We start from the raw sequence: 22,086 nt of genomic DNA, 5'->3' as shown, positions 1-22,086 counted from the left end.
AAAGAAACTCGCTGGTGTTGAAGGCAGGACTTTGGGTGAAACCAGGAGGTAGGTGACCCACATGGAGTCCCAGCTCAGGGTCCCCAGACCCTCAGGCATCCTCAAAACAAACACCTGCAAGACTTCATCTCTCCCAGCAGCCAGAGGCTGGCCAGACTTGTGGCCACGATGGTCCCTACAGGGCCTTGTGGGAGAACAGGGTACGTAGGTGAGGTGGGGCCTCTGGGCACAATGACAGAAACCAAGAAACTGATTCTAATCAACCCCAAAGGCTTCTGATGCTCTAAAGCTACACAACACCTGATGCCGACCGGCTAAGCAAACTCTCTACAATGCTAACCTGTGCCGAAGGGAGGCTGAGAACACCCCCAGACGGGAGGGGAAAACAAGTCACACCCCCTCAAAGTTCATAAACTCCCACTCCTCATGGACACACCAGCTGGCCGTGTTATCACGGAGGAGGGGCTGACTCATCCTAACACCTTCACTGGCGCATTTCCAACCCTATTTACAAGTTTAATTCTGCTAAGTGCTCTGGGGTCCCCACATACTTGATGTCGCTGGGGACACAAATGACTTGGGGGCGCTGGTGGGGCTGGGAAACCTCCCTGAATGAAAGGATTCACCTCAGAAAGAGCCTGGCATCTTTCCCACCATAGCATGAACATTCCCATGGGGCCGAAAAGAAACACCACTCAAGCCAAGCAGTGGTGGCGCACGCCTTTAGTCCCAGCACTCTGGAGGCAGAGGCAGGCGGATCTCTGTGAGTTCGAGGCCAGCCTGGACTACAGAGTGAGATCCAGGACAGGCACCAAAACTACACAGAGAAACCCTGTCTCAAAAAAACAAAAACAGGCCGGGTGGTGGTGGCGCACGCCTTTAATCCCAACACTCGGGAGGCAGAGGCAGGCGGATCTCTGTGAGTTCGAGGCCAGCCTGGGCTACCAAGTGAGTTCCAGGAAAGGCGCAAAGCTACACAGAGAAACCCTGTCTCGAAAAAAACCAAAAAAAAAAAACCAAAAAAAAAAAAAAAAAAAAAAAAACCCAAACCAAACCAAACAAAAGCCCACTCAAACCAGTGTTCCAAATGGGGTACACCCATCCTTTTAAAGCACTTTAAGGAACTTGGGAGTCTCAAGTATCATTGGCAAGAAAGAGGCTTGAGCTTGTTTCCCACGCCAGCCTGGGGCTTCTCCTAGGAGGTCTAGCCCCTTGACCAAGCGGGGTTGAAAAAGAGGCAGCCAGGGCAGCAGGGGGCAGCTGCTGGGAAGGCCTCCGTCCATCCCTGGGCTGGGCCTTTGGCAACTGAATTTGAATTCTGGATTATTAACCTCACTCCAGACAGGAACTACAGCCCTCTTCCCCTAAACCTTAGCTCTCCATGCAGAGGCCAAGGCATGGGGGTCCGGCATCTCCATTCTTGGAGTTGGCACATAGCTAAACAACAGAGATCTGAGAACAGCGATGCTGCCTCCCGTCTCGGGAGCACCACACTCGAGTCCAGGGAGCACCCTCACCACTCGAGGGTCACCTGTAGGTCTAGAGCATGGTGGGCTTCCACGTGGTCCGATAAGCCCCTGTGTTTGGATGCAGGTGCGTCCAACCTGCAGCACAGGCCACAGATAGCTACAGACACAGCCCAACACAAGGTTGTAAACGTCCTTAAAACATAAGTTTTTTTTTTTTGTTTGTTTGTTTCTTTGTTTTTGGTAGCTTAACTGTGCAGTTCTTAAGGGTGAACTTCACATCACCATGTCAAAAGGTTAGACACTCGATGTCAAAGTAAACAAATTCCAAGTGGGGCAGCTGTGGGACACTGACCACTCCTCGGAGGGGACTAACTTGGGGGCCCAAGAAGTTGAGCTAAGGATAAGACAAATTATCCCCAAATGGGCATCAATTTATATTAGCCCAACATCTAAACTTCAAATGCCAGTCAGCCAGCTAGGAGCAACCTGGCATAGCCAACTTCATCTTTTAAATCAATTTAATGCTACAAACTTACAAAAAAAAAAAAAAAAAAAAAAAAAAAAAGTGCTGTCCTGCTGAGCCCCTGAGAAACCCGAGCTCCCTGAAGATGGGTGGAAGATCTCTTTCCCCTGGGCGCACCATGTGTTGTCCAGAACACATGGCCTTGGTTCAGCCCAGCATCCTCCATCCCAGGAAGGACAAGGGAGACTAGTAGACTCCTGTCCCCATCAGGACCACAGAGACCCTGGATGGTCGGCCTATGGGGAAATAAGCCCACGGCTCTTCCCAGATGCCCACTCCATCTCCTCATGAGCTGCTGAGACCTACTCTGCGGTGAAGAGCATCTGACCCTCCGCTCCATCATCCCCTCAGCACGCCAGTGGGGAAAAGGTGCAAACCTGCCCCAAGCTCCTGTCCCTGGGGACCTTGGAAATGGAGTGAGGGCTTGGGAAGGCCGGTCCTTCAACAACTGTGACCAAGAAACCAAACAATTCTCCCAGGGAAGCACGGGTAGCCCGTGGGGTGCTTCTGGTCTTCTTCCTCACACTTGTCTCTGCCTCCACCTCCCAGGTCTCTGACCAGGACGAGGCAGACGCTCTGATCCAGTATGTATGACACGTGCCTCCTGATTTTCCCAGGGGCTCTTCTGGCCTAATTCCTGAAGGCTTGTATTTACATTTTGAGGCTCGGGAGAGATAAGAGATCCAACAGGAAGGGAATCTTCTTGGCTACCTGCTCCTGTACCTCAATGCTACCTCCCCCAACATAGCTACTGGAACCTTCTCTGGGATGGAAGAGATGAAGAATCCTAAGCGGACGCCTGGACCCTGCCCTGGGCCCTGCACTTTACTAGAATTACAAGGCCTAAGTGCAATTAACATTCAAGCAAACTGGATAGTCTCCTCGAGACCCAGGTACCACTGTGGAAGGAGAGCCAAGGAGTTGGCCCCGGGCCCCTGGAAATCCAGATGTTCCCTTAGACAGTGGGCATGGGAGGGCCTGTCTGAGGAGAAACTAGAACAAATCTCCCTGCTAAAACTCAGGGTGAACAAACAAACAAACAAACAAACCTGAAATAAATACAAAGGCATTAAGTGCTTCTTGAAAAAGCCAGGGTCAAACTGCCCCTCAGCAGGAGGCAGCAGACCCTTTCCCTGAACATGGCCACCTGCACCTGTTGTCCTTCATGAAGGGGTCAGAGGTCAGAGGAGGAGGACCAGGGCCTCGCCCCTGACACACTCCTCACTCACGTCCTCCGTCTCCCTAGCTGGCCTCCACGGAAGGCAGGCTGGAACGGAGCCACTTACACACAGGGGTGACACCTAGTGGCCAGTGTCCCCCACATGGGCCGCGAGCCTGTTAATCTGTCTGTGAGGAGGTAGAGACAGAGGCAGGGCTCTTCAATTAATCAACAGGTCCCCAAGGTCATAGGAGTCAAAGAGGTCGCTGATGCCCTCACCCTCATCCATGCCCCACAGGTATTCGTCCTGGTCCAAGGGTGGGGAGAAGTTGATCAGCGGGGAGCTGGCGGCCAGGATTGGGGACAGGAACTGGTCCTCAGTCTGTTGCAGAAGTGGGTGAGACAGCTCCAGCATGTTGTCAGTGGTTTCCAAGGGGACAAGGGATGGTGCTGGTGGTGGCGGGACCGGCTGGGGCATCAGCACTGGTTTGGGAGACAAACAGACAAGAGTCATGTCTGGCCCTGAGCACACAGGGTCATCTTCCAGCTCTCTGGCTGGCTGGCCCCTCCTCCATCTTTCCACACAATAGCATGGTGATGCCCTGTCTCTTCAGGCACCAAAGCCTCATTTTCCACTCTCCCCTCCCCTCCGCTGGGTGCAGAGGTCTGCTCCCAAAACCTACCCTGGGCTTCTGCACCCAGCCTACCCTGCTACATTGAAAGGCTGCTGCCGAAGCCATTTGCTAGTTCCTGCATTTCCAGCTTCCCTGACCCTCCTACATCATCACGGTACACAACACCCGAGAACTCCTATGTTTAAAAAGCATCCTCTCAGCGGTGGCGCACGCCTTTAATCTCAGCACTCGGAAGGCAGAGCCAGGCGGATCTCTGTGAGTTCGAGGCCAGCCTGGTCTACAGTGCGAGATCCTGGACAGGCAAAAAAAAAAAAAAAAAAAAAAAAAAAGCATCCTCCCGGGCCGGTCTGGGCTAAAGAGGTGGCTCAGTGTGCTGTGTTTGCAGAGGAGCTGAGTTCCCAGTGTCCACACCTGGCGGCTTGTAAAGGGTAGCTCCAGATCCAGGAGATCCGATGCCTTCCTCTGGCCTCTGTGGGCACTTGTATTCATTCATACACACATGCCCTCATACAAGTAATGAAAGATAAAATAGGGGCTGGAGAGATGGCTCAACGGTTAAGAGCACTGGCTGCTCTTCCAGAGGTCCGGAGTTCAATTCCCACCAACCACATGGTGGCTCACAACCAACCCAAGCCTCACAATTTCAGATCCTGTATCTCAGAATGCCAGAGCCTGGACAGGTAGTAGAAGCAACTCTTATTCAAGCTCCTTCTATCACGAGGAAAATGAGATCACAAAGGGTTAGCAATTCCTCTGGAGAAGCCAGAACCTTAAAGCCAAGACTGTTAGACTCTCCACTCTGGGCCTGGCCTCTGGCACTCACACCTCAGAAATGATTCTACTTTGGGGCTAGAGAGATGGCTCCCCTGTTAAGAACACTTACTGTCCTTGAAGAGGACCCAAGTTTGGTTCCCAGAACCCACAAGGGGGCTCACCACTGTCTATAACTCCAGTACCAGGGATCTGGTGCCCTCTTCTGGCCTCTGCAGAGCACTGCATATATGTGGTGCATATGTATATACATAGAGGTAAATACACAATTAAAACACAAATTAAAAAATCTTTAAAAAGAACCACAAGCCGGGCGGTGGTGGCGCACGTCTTTAATCCCAGCACTCGGGAGGCAGAGGCAGGCGGATCTCTGTGAGTTCAAGGCCAGCCTGGTTTCCAAAGCGAGTTCCAGGAAAGACGCAAAGCTACACAGAGAAACCCTGTCTCGAAAAACAAAAAAAAAAGAAAAGAAAAAAAAAAGTTAAAAGAATCACAAACAAAAACCTCTACTTCAAGCTGCTACATGGGGCCCATGTTTGCGCCTTTGTGAGTGAGTGTGCATGTAAGTGTGTAATGTACACCTTCAGAACAACTTCCATTTCCTCCCTTCAGTGGACATAAAGTAGCAAGCAAACTGACTCCACCCTTGCCTGCCCTGGGTATTGGGGATTGAACCCAGAGCCTCAGTGGCTAGGCCCTATCCCTGACCTCCACCCCAGCCTCCGGGCTTCAGGTCTAACGCTAGAGAGCTGATGCGAAGCTTTTACCACTGTCTCCATGAAATGTCTCGGAGGACGGCTAATGCGCGGGTAGGTCTAACTCTGGAGAGCTGTGTACATGTTGACAGCTGAGCAAAGGGGGCAGAGTAACAGGAGGCATGACAGGGTGGGGCACAGGTCTGGCAAGAAAGATAGGGGACTGGGGAGGTGCCCAAAGGGACAGATGGCTGGCACACAGAGAAGCCCTGATCCCTGAACGACACATACAGGAGGGAGCCCGAGAGAAGAGTTAGGAGTCTGGGCTCTTGTCCAGCTCCACCATCAGCTTGCTGTGAGACCTGAAAGAAGCCACTTGCTCTCTCTGAGCTTTAGTTCAATCATGTAGAATGAGATCAGAGTCAATCAACTTCTGTAAAGGGCTGGACGGTATTTTAGGTTTTGTGGGACACATGTGGCCTCTGTAACACAGTTGCCCTCTACCCAACTCTTTTATTTATTTATTTATTTATTTATTTATTTATTTATTTATTTATTTATTTATTTATTTATTTACTTACTTATTTACTTATTTACTTATTTATTTATTTATTTACTTATTTACTTACTTACTTACTATTTTTTAGATTTACTCATTTTATGCATACGAGCATTTTGCCTGCATGCATGTATGGCACCATGTGCATGCAGAGCCATCAGTGGTCAGAAGAGGGCGTCAGAGCACCTAGAACTGGAGTTACAGAGTCACCACGTGGGTGCTGGGACTGGAACTCAGGTCCTCTGCAAGAACAGCAGATGCTGCTAACAGCTGAGCCATCTCTCTAGGCCCTTCCCCAACTCTTGAAAAATGTAAAGACCAAGGCAGTGGGGTGCAGCTTGTGATGGGGTGTTTGCCTAGCATGTGCAAAGTCCTGGGCTCAGCTCCCAGCGTAACCACTAAAGACAAAGAAAAACAGAAGTTCAAAGCCATCATTAGCTCGTTGGCCATAGGAAAACAAGCCAGTTTTTTAACCCGCAAGGCTGGAGTGCGTCAACCGTTGTGTTAAAGAAACAGAAGCAACCTATGTCCTGTAGAGCATCACACCAGGCCTTTCCCGCCAGGCCAATCCCTGCTCTGTCTTTCTTTAGACACTAGGGTTTCCAAGATGGCTCACTGAGACAAGGTGCTTACAGCAGAACCTAGTGACTTGAGTTCAATCCCAAGACCCACATAATGGAAGGAGAAAGACAATCCTGGCAAGCTGTGGATGGTACATGCGCTGCCACCACCAACAAACAAATGTAACAAAAATCAAACAAAAGCCGACTAGGGTTCTACTTAAGGAAATCCTGACCCAAAAAAACCAAGATGGAATGCGGGTCCACATGACTCTGAAGACCGTGTTCATGTGACCTGGGGCAGAATCCCAGTAGAAGGCAAGGCCATTCCGCAGAGGTGGCTTCTGGCTCCACAGACTCATCAGCTGCACCCACCCCCCACTCCCCCACCCCCGGCCAGGTGTGGGCCCTCCAGCCAGGAGCCCTTCCTGCTGGATCCTGTGCCTGAGGACACAGCACTGGGCCCCTGTGGACCAAGGGTCGACAGAGCGCTGTGCTGCCTCCCGCCGTCTGTCCTAGGCCAAACTACGGCATCTCGCCATCTTGGTTTTCTAGCAGTAAACCAGGAGTAGTGAGATCTCCTCCAAGATGCGCTATGGAATGGGAAGGTGGACCCTCTATATGGAGTCTCCAATATGGAGTCCTGGTGCAACCCGCCCCCCCCCCCCAAAAAAAAACCCACAATAAACCTAGCTACTGTCACCAGAAAAAGTTTTGAGCCTTCCTCTGGAAATCCAGAGTTAACCAGGTGTGGCGGCACACACTTAGTAATCCCATCACCAGGGAGGTGAAGACAGAGGACCTCAACTTCCAGGTCAGCTTGGGCTAGAGACCTTGTCTCAAACAATGAAAAAGACCCGGGGACCCGGGGCCAGTGATATGGCTTTGCAGGTAAAGGCGCTTGCCACTAAGTCTGACGACCTGAGTTCGATCCCTGGGACCCACATGGTAGGAGAGAAACAATTCCTGCAAGTTGTCTTCTGACCTCCACACCGTGTCTCGGCATGCACGTGCATACATATCCACGAATCCACATACAACAATAAATAAATGTAAAATAAATATACAAATAAATCGTTTGTAAAGCGGCAACAAAGACTGAGGTTAGGGATGTGGCTCAGTTGGTAGTGTGCGTGCAGACTGTGCACCAAATCTTCTGGCATATCTGCACGCCAGAAGAGGGCACCAGGTCTCATTACAGATGGTTGGGAGCCACCATATGGTCGCCGGGAATTGAACTCGGGACCTCTGGAAGAACAGCCAGTGCTCTTAACCTCTGAGCCACCTCTCCAGCCCCGTATCTGAAATTTTGCCTGCATGGATGTGCGTGCATCACGTGGGGAGTGTGTTCACATGCGCTTGAGCTCATAGTGCTTGGGGGATGCCCAAAGAACGCCTTGGCTCCTCTGAACTGCAGTTATGGATGGTTGTGAGCCACCACGTGGGTGCCGGGAACCGAACCTGGGCCCTTTTGTTCTCTCAGCCATCGACCCACCACCGCCCAGCGGCCTCAGCTGATCTAACAGTATAAAATATACTGAGACTACAGACTTGGGATCTGGTTCCTTTCAGTGTGATTTTTTTTTTAATTAACAAACTCTGTATAATAAAAGTTTTAATTAAAAACTAAAAATGTTAAAAAACAAAACACAGGCTGAGGATGTGGCTCGGTGGTGAAGTGCTCACTTCCCTGGGAAGCATGATGTCCTGGGTTCAACTCCCACACCACACACATGGCCCCCACTTACTGCGGCTTACTGAGCGCCTCGTGCTTGGCTGTGAACCAGCCTGGCAGCGACTGTGGCAGGAGAAATGACACTTGCCAGTCACTGCCGGGTCAGACACTCGGCTCTCATTAGTTCACTAATCCTTGTAACAAGCTGAGAGTTAAATATTAACGACTCTCGCCCAACCTACAGACGAGGAGGCCGAAAGCCGAAACCATCGAAGGCCACACAGCAGAGGGGATGCACGAAGTGCGGTGATCACATGTGGGGTCACTGGGCACGCTGGGTACTCCACAGATGCGGACAGGGAAGAGCAGAGCCCCTGCCCACCTCCCCTCCCGAGGAGCGCGGTGCCTACCTGAAGACGTTACGGCCTCTGCGATCCCAGGGTCGGGGCTGCAGCTGGGCTCGGCGAAGTCAGGGACGGGGCTGAGGGTAGAGGTGGAGGGGAGGGCCTCCTTGGCAGGACTGTCTGGCTCCTGCACCTCCTCCGGGCACAGGTAGACTTCGATGGGCCCTTGGGTACTCTTGAGATAAATCTGCAGGTTGTCCTGTAGGAGGGAGAGAAACCATCTCACAATGCTGGACACAGACCCTCCAGTCAGCCGGTATGAACGGACACAGGTAGGACCACCCGGGTGAGCAAGCTCAACCCCTGAACCTCACACTGTCCTCCCTACCCAGCAGGGAGAACCTGCAAGTCCCCTTGGAGGGAGGACACCCTGATTTTCCCTTGGGGAATAAGCCTCCGCTGGGCCCTGCCATGAAGTTTGTGGAAGCGGCCTTCCAACTCCTGGAGTCCAGGGGTGCGTGTGTGGCCCCCTCAGGGTGTCACATGGCTGAAGTCAACCCAACCAGCATTCGGCCCCTCCCAACCGCGCATGTGCAGCGGCTAAGCTGTTGACACATGCGCTCTACCACAGGTGGGGAGCCCTCTTGGGAACAGCACAGAGAGGTGGGCAGGGAAAGAGAGCACTGGACAGATGGGAACCGTGATTTGAGCCTCCGAATTAAACTTTGTCTCCAATCTCCAAAACACTGGGCTTGTCACTCAGTCTCCTCACCACAGGCTTAAACAAGTTGTACTTGGTTTCTCTACCCCGCCCCTTCCCACCGTATCCCTACATAGGCCACAGTGACCACACACGGACACACCACTCACACACACACACGGACACACACCACAGACACAGTCACACACAGACACAGAGACACAGACACACCAAACACACCACACACTACACCATACACACACAAGTTCAGGTCTCCATGGATCACTTTACCTGGCAGGAATTCTTATAGTCTCTGAGACTCAGTTTACCCGTCACCCCAAGGATGCTTCCTCTGTCCTTTTTAAGCACATTTTCAGCCAAGTAACAGACCTATTGCCTGGGTCCTGAGCCGAGAGGCGGGACTTTCATTACCTCTGTAGTATGGGTTCCTTCAAACACATCATCTCTGGATTCCTCCATATGTGCCACACCCTGACAGAAGCTGAGCAGTCCATTCTTCTGTAAAGCTTAAACCCCTCACAGGGGCTGGCATCTAGCCCAGCTGGTGGAATGCTCGCTAGCAGGTCTGAGGCCCCGGGTTCCACCCTGGCATCACCTAAACGAGTGATGTCATGCATGCCTATAATCCCAGTATTCTGGAGGCAGAGGCAGAGGGTAAAAGTTTCAAGGTCATCTCTGGTTACACAGTAAGTTTGCAAGGAATCGTGTCAAAGATGGGCCAGAGAGCAGAGATTTGGTACGCTTAAAAAAAAAAAAAAAAAAAAAAGGGAAGATCTAGTCTGGGGTTGATGAGGAAGGAAATGACTCAGTCTCAAGCTGAAACCTGAGGATGGCTAGCAGCGCACCAGGCAGGGAGGAGGAAGTACCTTTCAGAGGGGCCAGCATGCGCAAAGGCCCTGCACTGAGGAAGGACTCAGTGTAGCCGAAACTGGCTTAGGAGAGGGACTGGGTGGAGCCCTTTGGGCTCAGAGCACCAAAGCCTTCTTAAAGAGTTTGGAGGATTTTGGTTTGGCGTTGGAGACACGGCTCAGTGGTTAAGAACACTGGCTGCTCTTCCGGAGGACCCAGATTTGACCCCCAGCACCCATAGGGCAGCTCACAACAGCCTGTAACTCTAGTTCCAAGGAGATCCCACACCCTCTTCCGGCCCCCACAGGCACTGCATGCATAGTATACAGACAACAACATATGCAGACGAGACACCCAAACATATAAATAAAAATATACATCAATATAAAAAAAAATTAATTTTGTTCTCGGAATAGGGAGGTCGATCAGCAGGAAAAGCCCCTGCTGCCAAGCCTGATGGCACTCGGGAGAAAAGTGACTCCCACTGCTTGTCCCTGACCTCCACACATGTGCTGTGGCACGCACACACACACACTGGAGGGGACGACTAACTAGACAAATAAAATTTTAAAACTTAAAAAAAACAACTTGCTCTTGTACGAGAAACGGTGATGCCTGTCTCTCCCAACACCAGCATTTAGGAGGCAGAGGCAAGAAGATCATGAATTTGGGACTAGGCTGCACTACACAGTGAGTTTAACGTCAACCCATTCCACACAGAGAGGCCCTGTCTCAAAAAGCCGAGGGTACAGGTACAGCTCGGTCGTGGAGAAAGTGCTAGCACATGACATGCAAGGCCCCGGGTTCCACCCTCAGCACTGAAGAAAAACTGTTTCCATCTTGAGCCTGTGAGAACATGGTCAGCAGGTGAGGGGTCTTGTGAGGCCCAATCTGCTTCTGTGGGGACACAGGTCATGCGCACAGGAACCCACGAAGAGGGAATGAGAAGAAAATTTCTGCAAAACCAGAGCCTTCGGCCGGGCAGTGGTGGTGCACGCCTTTAATCCCAGCACTCGGGAGGCAGAGCCAGGCGGATCTCTGTGAGTTCGAGGCCAGCCTGGTCTACAGAGCGAGATCCAGGAAAAGCGCAAAGCTACACAGAGAAACCCTGTCTCGAAAAAAAAAAAAAAAAAACCAGAGCAGTCTCTATTTCTCTTCTCAGTTTCTGCCACTTGTGCCCTAGACCCCAGGATGGACTAGCAGAGCTGGGGCTGGCAGTGCCAAGCAGACGCTGCAGAGCTACCCAGGGCCTCCCCACACTCTTCTCCATCTAATGTCTCCCAACTCACCTCCGCCCTGTCCGGCACTTCCAATCTTGTCTGTGGAGGGGCCTTGACAGCGATCACTGTCTGCTCCTTGAAGTTGCCCACAGCACGGATGTCCTGGTAAGTCACATAGGCCAGTGTAGGGGCAGGAAAGTTAAGAAGAGCAACTGCCTTGTCAAAATGCACACCCCTGGCCTGCCAAGGGGCTTTTATCTCCTCTCCTAAGCCTCTGAATATCACATCCTCACACGTGATACAGTTCAGAAAAAACTGCAAATAGCCATAACCTGTTCTTTGAATAGCACAAGCCATCTTCCAATCCGATGGAAAACCAACAGATTGCATACCCATGTCTAGTGTGGCTGTTTGCAACCACCAGGAAATCAGATCGGCTTAGGTACCCATCAACAGATGAATGGAAGCTGAAAATATGGTATAGACTCAACAAAATGATTCAGCATAAAGGGAAATGAAAATAGGAAAATATTACATGAAGCCAGGTAACCCAGGCTTGGAAAGACAAACACTGGCCAGACAGTGGTGATGTATGCCTTTAATCCTAGCACTTGTAAGGCAGAGGCAGGCAGATCTCTGAATTCAAGGCCAGCACGGTCTACAGAACAAATTTCAGGACAGTCAGGGCTACACAAAGAAACCCTGTCTCCAGCAACAATAACAACTACACACACACACACACACACACACACACACACACACACACACACACATAGCCAGGCATTGCAGTTCACAGCTGGAATCCCAACACTTTCCTAAAGAGGCTGAGTCAGGAGGATTGCCATGAGTTCAAGGCCAGTCTATGCTACAGTATAAGACAAAAAAATGGAACTCTAGGGCTGGGGATGCAGCTCAGTTTGTAGACTGCTTGCTTAGCATGCATGAAGCCATGGGTTCGAACCCCAGGACCACATAAACTGGGCATGGTGGTGTACACCTATAACTCCAGCACTCAGGAAGTAGAAGCAGTGGCTGTGTTGGTGGGGAGTGAGGTCAGAGAGGGAAACTGGAAGTAGATATGATCAATGTATACATGCATGAAATTGTCAAAGACTACATAAAAGGAGAGGAAAAGAAAAAATATAAAACAGAATCTATGGGTTGGTGGGATGCCTCAGAGTAAAGACACTTGCCCTCAAGCATGACAATTTGATCTTTGGGACCTCGATGGAAGAAAGAACCGACTTCCACTTGTCCTGACCTCCACACATGTGCCACAGCACAATGTGCCTCCCCAATAAATACATGTAATTAAAAAAAGAAAAGACGTTAAAACTAAACAATAAATTAAGACTGGAAATCTCAGCTGGCTCCAAAAGCCATTCTAGCCCTTATCAACACAACACAGTGGGCACCAGGCATGGCACCTAAATCTTTGGGCAGGATCTCACAAAAGAAAAAACAAAACGGGCTGGAGAGATGGTTAGGAGCACTGGCTGCTCTTCCAGAGGACCCGAGTTCAATTCCCAGCATCCACATGGTGGCTCACAACCATCTGTAATGAGATCTGATGCCTGCTTCGGGCATAAAGTTGCACATGCAGACAGAGCACTCATATATAAAACAAACTAATAAATCTTTAAAAAGTAAAAAAACGAAGGAAGGAAGGGAGGGAGGGAGGGAGGGAGGGAGGGAGGGAGGAAGGAAGGAAGGAAGGAAGGAAGGAAGGAAGGAAGGAAGGAAGGAAGGAAGGAAAACACCCAAATTCCCCTAAGCTTGAGAGGGAGATACAGATAGGACAATTCCCTGGAGGAGGGGTAAGAAAGGAGGTAAGAAATCAACTGAGTGTAGATTTCAACAGCCAGCAGCCCCGCCCCCTCCCCCTTTCCCAGCTCCCTGCAGAAAGGATATTTCTTGTTGGCGTTATCTTCCGTCAGGTGCTTGAAGGTCTGGGAGCAGCTCTGGATGAGCTGGTCCAAGGCCTGCTCCGCGTTCATCAGTTCCTTCAGCTCCTGGCCTAGCTGCTGCTGCTTCGCAGGTCGGGTGGGGTCTTCAAATATTCCCCTGCCTCTGGGAACACAGCAGCCCCCGATGTCAGTGCCCGTCCACATTCACCGTCCCTACCCTCAGGGTTGCCCGGCACAGCTGCAATGACGGAGCTCGTGAAACTCCAAGCCAGGGTGAGTCTCCAGTGGTGCCCATGCCACGTCGTGCATGTCAGTGGTGGTGCCTAGCTCCCTGGGAACTGTCATGGATCAGCACTTGAAGTTTGGTTAGCGATAAGAAGCCTGAGCCCCAGGGTCTAGCCTTATGCCACCGCCTCCACGAGATGGAAAGGAACTATTGACTTTAGCCCTGGCCCCGCTTCGGAGTTTCCTTTAGGGTTCATGCCAGGGCTCTTTCAGACCTTGTAGCTGTAGGGAGGAGTCTGACCCACACCTGTGCAGCTCCCAAGAGGCTTTCCTAAGAGGGGGGATCCTAGGGACCCGGACACACGGAGCCGGGGTCCTCTCAGGCCTTTACAACCCCCAAAACTCCTCCACTAGGTCCCTTTGCTCTGGCTGCGATTACTCCAGCATTTAACTCCTGTCCCATCCCACTCAAACACACTGGCTATGCCCCTCCTCAGAGACCTATTGGTTGGCTTTGGCCACCTACCACCACCACCCTGTACTTGTACATTGCCTGTTGCTGGGGAGGGCACTCTAAAAGTCACACTCATTGGCTACTGTTCCTGGCCCCGCCCCCGACACATGCACCCATTGGATGGCGCCATGGCCTGGCCCAGGCACTCACACCCACTGGATGTTGTTTTTGGACTTCTTGCGGATGAGCTGGATGCCCTCCAGCACGTTGGTGATGTCATAGATGCGTCGCTTCTGCACATCCAGCACTTCGGCTGCCCAGTTCAGGTCCAGGACCCCATCCTCCGACTCGCTCAGGAGGTAAATGAATTTCTTGGTGAGCAGTCCCAGCGACGTGTCATAGCGTGTCTTCTCCCCAGGAGACTTGGGGGCTGAGGAAGCAAAGGTCCCACTCACACGCCGCTCTGGGGGAGCCAGCGTGGGTTCGCTCCAGGCGTTCAGCTCCATGAAGCAACACCTTCTACCCCCCTTCACCGAGAACTGTCCAGCGCGCGGAGCACCCAGGCAGGGGCTTCTCCACGGCCGCACAGACCCGGGACCTGTAACCTCGGAGGAAAGAGACTTGCTCCAGGTCTCACCGCCAGGGGGCGCTGCAGAGACCGGAAGCGAAGGGTGGCCACTCCGGGTTCAGAGTACCTTTCCACCCTAGCTCAGAGGAGACACAGCCACAACTCCAACAACTGTTGGGAGGGTCACCGTTCTGGGCACTTCCCTTAAGCGAATACCCTACGGGGTTGTACAGAAGCCCAGACTGGCTGAGTACTTGGTTCGCTTCACCCAGCAAGTGGCAAACCAGGATTCAAATGCGGGCAGTTTGGCTCCAGCCTTCCCCCTAAACCATTATCCTCTCCTACCAATTATACCAGGAATTAGGAATTGTGGTTGGGAGGGTAGGACAAGCCTGGATGTGAGAACAGTTTTATAGATCCACACTTGCCTTTTCTTTCCAGGTGTAGCCCAATAATTATCTGAGGGGAATCATCTAACATCAAACATCAAATGGGCCAGGTTCATGGAAAAGGTCCCTTTCTCAATAAGGCTGAGGTTGCAACACCACATCTCAGCTGCAGCGAATTAAACCACAAGGGAACTTTTGCAATCAAATGACTTTAAGTCACATAGAAGTTAGTGGCCACACTAATCATGGGAACTAAGTTTTAGTCTCAGATCCCTCAAAAGGGGGACTTGAGAATCTCTGAACACACCGAGGCCAAGCATTTGGCACACAGGCTGCTTAGTGCAGTTTTGTGTCCATGGCAGACATTAATAGTTGATCAGTGTACTATGCTCTGTAGTCCTACAGAGTTTTGGAATCCTGTGCCTCGTCTACATGAGATAAGGAGGGTTCACAGAAAAGGGTGAACCAGTCAAGTCACGTGGGATCCCTTACCTGGATCCCCAATTCCTGACCTTCATGCAGTCTACCTAGTTGTATGCGCTCATTAGACCTCTGGGGAAATTCATATAACTCCTGGACACACTGGCTTTAATTCCCAGTTTAACCAGAATATTGACTGAAAATCTCAACGGTAGGAATTCCTCCTGACTCAGCTTTAGGGAGGCACTAGCCAGACAGCCCCGAGACCTTCAGGTGGCACAGGCTGGATTAGTCCAAGCTTCAGTTCCCTGCGAATCAATTAGCACTGTCTGCAAGTGAGCCGCTAATCCTCCCAGAGCTCTCTTGAAGAAAAGGTCAGATTAACCCAACTATGAAAACTTAAAAAAAAAAATAAGTTCTTAGATCAACACTGGTGATTGTGGTTAGCTCTGAGGAGCAGGTACCTAGTGTACAAGTAGTCTGGGACACTAGTCCTGATTCCACTGACTAGCTGTGTGACCTTGGCCAAGTCCTGAGTTCCTCCAAGTTGCCTCATCAGTAAATGGGACACAGTCCTACCTACTGGACAGAATCAAGTGTGAGAATACACCAGAAACCCTGGGAAAGGAAACAGTCTGAAACAGACTTCTGTGCTGATGACTTGGATACGGCTGTTGCCTCCTGCCCCATGCCACCCTGCTGTAGGTGCCCTTCAGAAACTCTTACTTTTGGGGCTTGGTAAACCATCCACTCGGATGCACTTCCCCTTGGGAGTCCGGAATTCAGGGATCGCAGGCCTCCCAATGCCCTCCAGGTCCAGCTTCCTCTTGGCCTTTGACAGACAGGAAAGAGGGGAGGAGGGAGAATTAGAGAACTGGGTCTTCCTTCGCCTCTTCCCTGAACTGCAGCGAGGCCAAGGAGCCCACCAGCAGCCACCTCCCGTGTGTTTGCCCTCAGCCCTCGGGACAGCGTGGCTGGCTGAACTTGGTGAGGAAATGTCAATGCCCAGCGAAGTGAGTGCCATATTTTCTGAGTGGCAAATAAAATCCCCATCTCTTGTGTCCCGGCCCCTGGAGGCATCTACCAATGAAACACACACTTGGAGGGAGCAGTGGGCGGGACCTAAACCACATCAGGCTGCCTTTCAGAAGCAGCTGGCTCAGACAGACCTGGTGCCCATCACAGCCCCACAGCTGGCCCTTATCAGGGTGGGACCAGCATCCGCCCAGGCCCAGGGGACTTCCTGGCTCAGTGCCACACCCCAGGGAGGTGCCCACATTGAGAAACAGTGCAAACACTCCCCCTTCCCCATTTGGGCTCCAGCTTGAGGGTCCAGGGCCTCCTGAATGGGCGGCTTGTCATTCTCTTTGCGGAGACACAATGAGTCCTCCCCCCGCCCCGTGTCTTAAGGACAAGCAGCTGAGGCCCTGCTGCCCCTCCCCATTCCCGCCAAGCTTGGGAAACACCTGCTGGGGAAACCAAACCACAGCCCATCTGCTCCTTCCTACCCAGACACCACCCACTACCACCACCACAGGGCCACAATGAGGCTTCTTCTAGCTGCATTGCCCGGAAAGGGCCTCCCTGATGGTTAGGGCTGGGCAGGGGTGGGGCAGGGGCACTGGGGCACTGGGGCACTGGGCAAAGAGCCAGCTGGACTCTCCAGCACCTTTGAAGGCTCACTGTATGACCTAGGGACATGTCCCGCCATAGCTAAGAGCCTCAGTTTCCTGCTCCGTAAAATGGGCAGAACATCACGACCTGGAAGGCTACCGCAAGGACTTGGGAGTGACTTCTGTGGAGTTCTTAGGACTAGATACAGTAGGGGCTCAGGAAATGCACAGTCCCTTCCCCAAACACGATCTCAACATCTTCCTGGACACACCCTCCGGGGCCATTGAGCCGGCTTCCTTCCTTCCCTGTCCCCCAGACACCCCCACTCACTTGAGAGGTCTGTTTTAACACTTAGTGGTGAGGTCACGCTCCGCAGGGCTGAGCCTTCTAACTGCTGCTGCGCACAGCTGTCTTGACAGGTGTCAGCTCCCCTCCCCGACTCCTGCCCCCTCCAGGAAGTCTCCCTGGACTGGTACAAGAGTTCCGTTCACTGCTCCCAGGAGCCTGAGCGTCTCTCCCCCCACCCCATGCCAAGGCTCAGACAGAATCCAAACCCCTGCTTGTCACCTGCCCGTCAGCTGACCAACAATCCTAGACTCCAGGGGGGCTAGCCCCATCTTGTCATCAGAGATGGGCCCTGTCGGTCACCCGCTGAGCCCTGCTAGAGTCTAAGCTAAGTTCCAGCACTTGGCTCTAACCGAGCTCCCAGCACCGCGGGTACCCACTGTACAGCTGTTGTAATCAAGGCCAGGTGGGCTCCACAGACTTGGTCTTCAGCAAAACGGTTCGCTCCAACCCCCTCCCACCAGACAAGGACAGGGGGACAAGCCAAGTCCCAGCTCATCCCATACTCCCAAGCCCCCATCCGAAGGTCACTGGCCTCCTGCAAGGCAGGCGGCAGGAGAGGACCCTGAGCAGCCAGCCTAGCACATCTCCCAGTCCTGAGGTGGGTCTGCACTGGCAATCTGTCTTGGCAGACAAGTGGATACAGGTTAAGTTACAAGGCAGGCCTAAAGTCACACAGACAAAAGCCGGGCCGGGGTTCGAACCCAGGTCTGACCAACTCCAACGCCCTGTGCCAGGCTCCAAGAGCCAGCCGTACCCACTCCCTCGGGAATTGCTGGAATGTGGGCCAAGGTCTGGCTGTGTCATCTGCTCCCATCACTTCAGACTGTTTCCCCTTCTGTCCCCCTCCCTCCCTATATCCCACATGACTGCACTCCCAGGGTCCCTAAGTAGCAGAGTGTCCCCACTTAAGGACACCAGCCCAACACCCTTGGGTGCTACCCAAAGAAGTCACCGTGTGGCTGGGTTGAGCCTGCAGAGGCCTGTTGGCAGAAGACAAGCTCCAGGAGAGGCTGAGACCACAGGCCTTGGGGTCAGATGGGGTCAAAGCTAGTCTTCTCCCTCCTTAGCTCGATGAGCTGGGAGGTCAGGTGACCTTGACCCACCTATAGAGTTGGGCCAGTCTGCTCCTGCTGAGAGTCAGAAAGTGTACTCTGCCCCGGCAGTGCAGTGCTGCCGAGGCCTCCCTCCCTCAGACAGGGGTGTCACCCTCCCTCAGGCAGGGGTGTCACCCTCCCTCAGGCAGGGGTATCACCGTGAGTGAAGATCAAGGGTGAACAAAGCCGAGGCATCAGGGGCTAAAGATCTGTGACCACACCCAGAGGCCAGTGTGGCTCTGATCTGGACCCTCGGAAACAGCCCCTGGTTAGGATTTAACTCCAGGCGCCAAGCCCTCAAGGGTAGGACACACCCCTTGCTCAGGCAGCCCCAGAGGAACTGGCAAGGCCAAGCAAGGGAGCAATCGGGTCAGAGAGGGAAGGGACTTGCCCAAGGTCACACAGCAGGGACCTGGGTCTCCTTTCCAGCCTCGTCAGGCACTGGGGTGGGAGCAAATTTAAGGATCACTTTGCTGTCGGCTCCAAAGTTCCATGACAGCAGGACGGCCTGGGGCTGGTCACCCTACCCCGGAGCCTATTTGTCATCCTCTAGCCTGGTGTCAGCAGAGTTAAAAATGAGTGAGTGAGGAGTGAGTGAGTGAGTGAGTGAGTGTGTGTGTGTGTGTGTGTGTGTGTGTGTGTGTGTGTGTTCAGCTTACATTGGAAAGGCTGAGGCAGGATCTTTTTTGTTTATCTTGAGACAAGGTCTCATTGTGTACCCCTGGCTGTCCTAGAACTCTGTGTAGACCAGGCTGACCTCAAACTCACAGAGATCCACTCTGCCTCCGGAGTACTGGAATTAAAGACCCGAGCCACCAGGACCTGCTGGATATCTGTAACTTTCAACAATCTTCCTGCCTCAGTTTCTCCAGTGCTAGGACTACAGGAGTGTATGTGTGCCCAGCTTAGCTGGATCATTTGAGCCTAGGCATTCAGGACCAGCCTGGCAATAGTGAGATCCTATCTCAACAACAACAAAAGCCAGGCGTGGCGGTGCATGCCTTTGATCCCAGCATCCAGGAGGCAGAAGCAGACAGATCTCCGAGGCCAGCCTGGTCTACATAGTGAGTTCCAGGACAGCAATGTGAGCAGTATAGACAAATGAAGAGGCAAAGAAAAACACCAAAGAGCCCCATTGTCCTCCCAGAAACCAGCTTGTGGGGCTGATAGAAAAATGCTATGAACCTGGCCAGAGGTGAGACTCCACAAGGAGTGGTCCTCGGTCTTTTCTAGAGGATAGCAAGAATGATGGGCAGGAAGCAAGGAGACCCGGGTCCTGGCCTTACTTCTGCAACTCAGCTTGGTTACCATCCCTTTAAAGGCCAGCTCCCCAACAAATCTTGCTCACCCCACACTTTGCAGCCACAAAGCAGAAAGCCACACCCAAGGTTGGGTTGGAGCAGCTCCAGGTCACACCCTTGTAAAATGAGTAAGCAGGGGGTTAGGCCTGCCCATGGGGTGCTGGGGCCCCAGCATCTGGAGACGGACCAGAGATGGGCTCTGGGCCTGGCAGGCCTTTAGGGAGTCTGACGCAAGGACACCCCCACTTCTTGGCTTGTGACTTGGGCATGTGACCTCACCTCTGCTCAGTTTCCTCACCTGCAGAGCGCCCCATCCTGAGCATCTTAACTGAGATAACTGGCGAAGAGTGCCAAGCAGGGCCTGGCATGCAAGGGCTGCTCTGGCTAAGATCCCTGAGCCCGCCCTGGGAGGGCAGAACAGACAGATGCGGGGTTGGTGGGGAGGTCCAAAGCGGGTCAAAAGCCCAGCTGCTACTGACACTCTACATCCAAAAGCAGGTGGCCAAAGGAGAGATTAGCCTGCCACAGAGTCCCCTTTCCTGGGGCCACCTAGCTCCAAGGCTGCATGGAGAGAGCTGACTTGTAGTCAGGTCACTGGACCCATTTCCCTGTGTGACCTGTGGTCACTCAGTTTTCCCACCTCTGTGACATGAAACGTCTGTTCAATCTACTTCACAAGCTACATGAATGCTCCACACCAGAGAAGGCAAGAGACAGTTACCCTCGTCATCCTGACCTGTAAAATAGGGATGACATGCAGCCAGCCCTTCCTGCCTTCCTGCCCTTCCAGGAAAGGGATCTGGGAAGATAAAACACAGCTTGACTCCAAAGGCAGAAAGTGAGTAGCCAGAGAGTTGATCCTTGTAGCCCCCAAGATCACTGAGCCCCGAGCTCGCCCTGGGAGGGTAGAACAGACAGAGGCACAGGCCATCCAGAATGTCCAGGGGAAATGGGATGCTCCTATCCCTGTCCCCAGACGGACCAGACTCTACAAATACCCTCTCCCCTCCCAGGCACCCACTTCCCAAACCTGAGCTGGAAGTGACAGAGGAGATAAGCCAAGAAAGGTGCATTTTCTAGAAGAGGAACTAAAGCTGTCAGATGGTTCAGTGGGTAAAGGAGCCACCAAGCTGGACACCTTGCGTTGGATCCCCAGGACCCACTCGGAAGAAAATAACCAGCTCTGAAAGTCGTCTCTGACCTCCACACAATGCGGCACAAACAGTCCCCTCCCCCACATAAATGTAATTTTAAAACTTTCTAAAAGAGGAAACAGAGGCCCTGACTTATCCTAGTATCCAGTGATGATCAGGAGCTGAAATGCAGCTCCCCGACCCTCACGCCACCTCCCCAGGCCTTTTCCCGGTTCACTTCCACTCTCGGGTTGCTGCTACTCCTACAGCACACACCCTGAGCTACAGCCCAAAGCCACCACACCAGGTCTTCCTTCACAACAGATCTGCAGGACCCAGGAGGACACAGTCCAACTGAACAGGAACTCCAAGACACTAACTACATTTGCATCTGCTGCTGGCTATTTCGGAGGATGACCAGGCTGTGGGGAGGGCCTGGGGACAACACTTGAGAAGGAGCTGGCTAGACCACTTTTTGTCATACCAGGCTGGACCAGAGACCTACCCTCCTGTCACCAGGAAATCCCACAGGCCAAGCCCCTGGCCTGAAATGGCAGGTGCTGGTTTCTGGTGTAAACAATGAAGGAATGAATGAACTGTAGCAATGTCTATGCCTTGTGGACTCTGTCAAGGTCACACTGGCTCTCTGAGCATTGGTCTGGGTCTCCAGGCTCCCAGTCCAGTGCTCATCACACTCCCCAACAGCAGGTGAGATGGTTATTTCATGCAGTAGGAAAACGAAGGGGTTCTCCCCACTTGCCCACCTCAACCAGCTGTACTCAAAACTGAACCCCAAGCGGCCGCCTTCCTTTTCCCCCACCCAGACACGCATATGGGAAGTACCGGGGGTCCCCAGCATTACCGGCAGCCGGCCTGCGGGCACACATCGCACAATCTGGCCCTCGGGTCCGTGGGGAGTGGCGTCGAGGCAGGTGCCCAGCGCCGCAGCGGAGGGCACCGTCTGCGTGTAAAGCGAAGTGTAGTAGGTGGTGGTGCTGGTGGTGGCGGTGGCCGGACAGAGCTGGGGGCTGCTGAGACCGGCAGGCCACAGCGGCTCGGTGGGGTTCAACGCGGGCGAGCTCTTTGTGGGCTGCGCTGTGGCCGGAGCCAGGGTCCGCGGCGCGCGCAGCATGGCGAGTGCGGTGCCCCCTACCCACCCGGGTCTGGCGCGCGCGCGCGGGGCACCTGCGGGCTTTGCAGCCGGCTGCGCCGCGGACGCCGGGAGCAGCCGCCAATGGACGCCCGCGGGGCAAGGCCGGACCCTCCCCTCCTGGCCCGCCGCCCAGAGCTGCCGAGCTCGGAGATCACCGCTCGGAGATCGCGAGGCGCGGTGCCACTGCCAGGGGCTGGCCCGGCCGGGCCTGCGCCCCGAATGTCTGGGCGCCGGCGCGGGAGAGCGTCCCCGGATGCCCACGGACCCCGCGGACACGCGTGTGCTCTGACCCGCGAGGGG

At 53.2% G+C, this 22,086-nt stretch overlaps 1 protein-coding gene across 3 annotated transcripts; it reads right to left on the bottom strand.

The window, feature by feature from the left end:
* Nucleotides 1-1,001: 1,001 nt before the first annotated feature.
* On the bottom strand, nucleotides 1,002-21,808 carry E2f2 (E2F transcription factor 2). 3 transcript variants are annotated; one of them, XM_006980830.4, is made up of 7 exons: nucleotides 21,496-21,808; nucleotides 15,870-15,975; nucleotides 13,977-14,196; nucleotides 13,092-13,250; nucleotides 11,250-11,364; nucleotides 8,457-8,649; nucleotides 1,002-3,634 (listed from the first exon to the last, which is right to left on the bottom strand). In XM_006980830.4, exons 1-7 carry the CDS (start codon nucleotides 21,763-21,765, stop codon nucleotides 3,372-3,374), a joined length of 1,326 nt encoding a protein of 441 aa, XP_006980892.2. In that variant the 5' UTR covers nucleotides 21,766-21,808; the 3' UTR covers nucleotides 1,002-3,371. The 3 variants fall into 3 exon arrangements, with proteins under 3 accessions (XP_006980892.2, XP_015854740.2, XP_015854737.2); XM_015999254.3 differs by lacking the exons at nucleotides 13,977-14,196; nucleotides 15,870-15,975; nucleotides 21,496-21,808 and adding an exon at nucleotides 13,620-13,922; XM_015999251.3 differs by lacking the exons at nucleotides 13,977-14,196; nucleotides 15,870-15,975; nucleotides 21,496-21,808 and adding an exon at nucleotides 13,588-13,921.
* Nucleotides 21,809-22,086: the final 278 nt, after the last annotated feature.

The sequence above is a fragment of the Peromyscus maniculatus genome, chromosome 2, assembly GCF_049852395.1.
Source record: "Peromyscus maniculatus bairdii isolate BWxNUB_F1_BW_parent chromosome 2, HU_Pman_BW_mat_3.1, whole genome shotgun sequence".
Classification (NCBI taxonomy): domain Eukaryota; kingdom Metazoa; phylum Chordata; class Mammalia; order Rodentia; family Cricetidae; genus Peromyscus; species Peromyscus maniculatus.
This window is presented reverse-complemented; position numbering and strand designations above follow the sequence as displayed.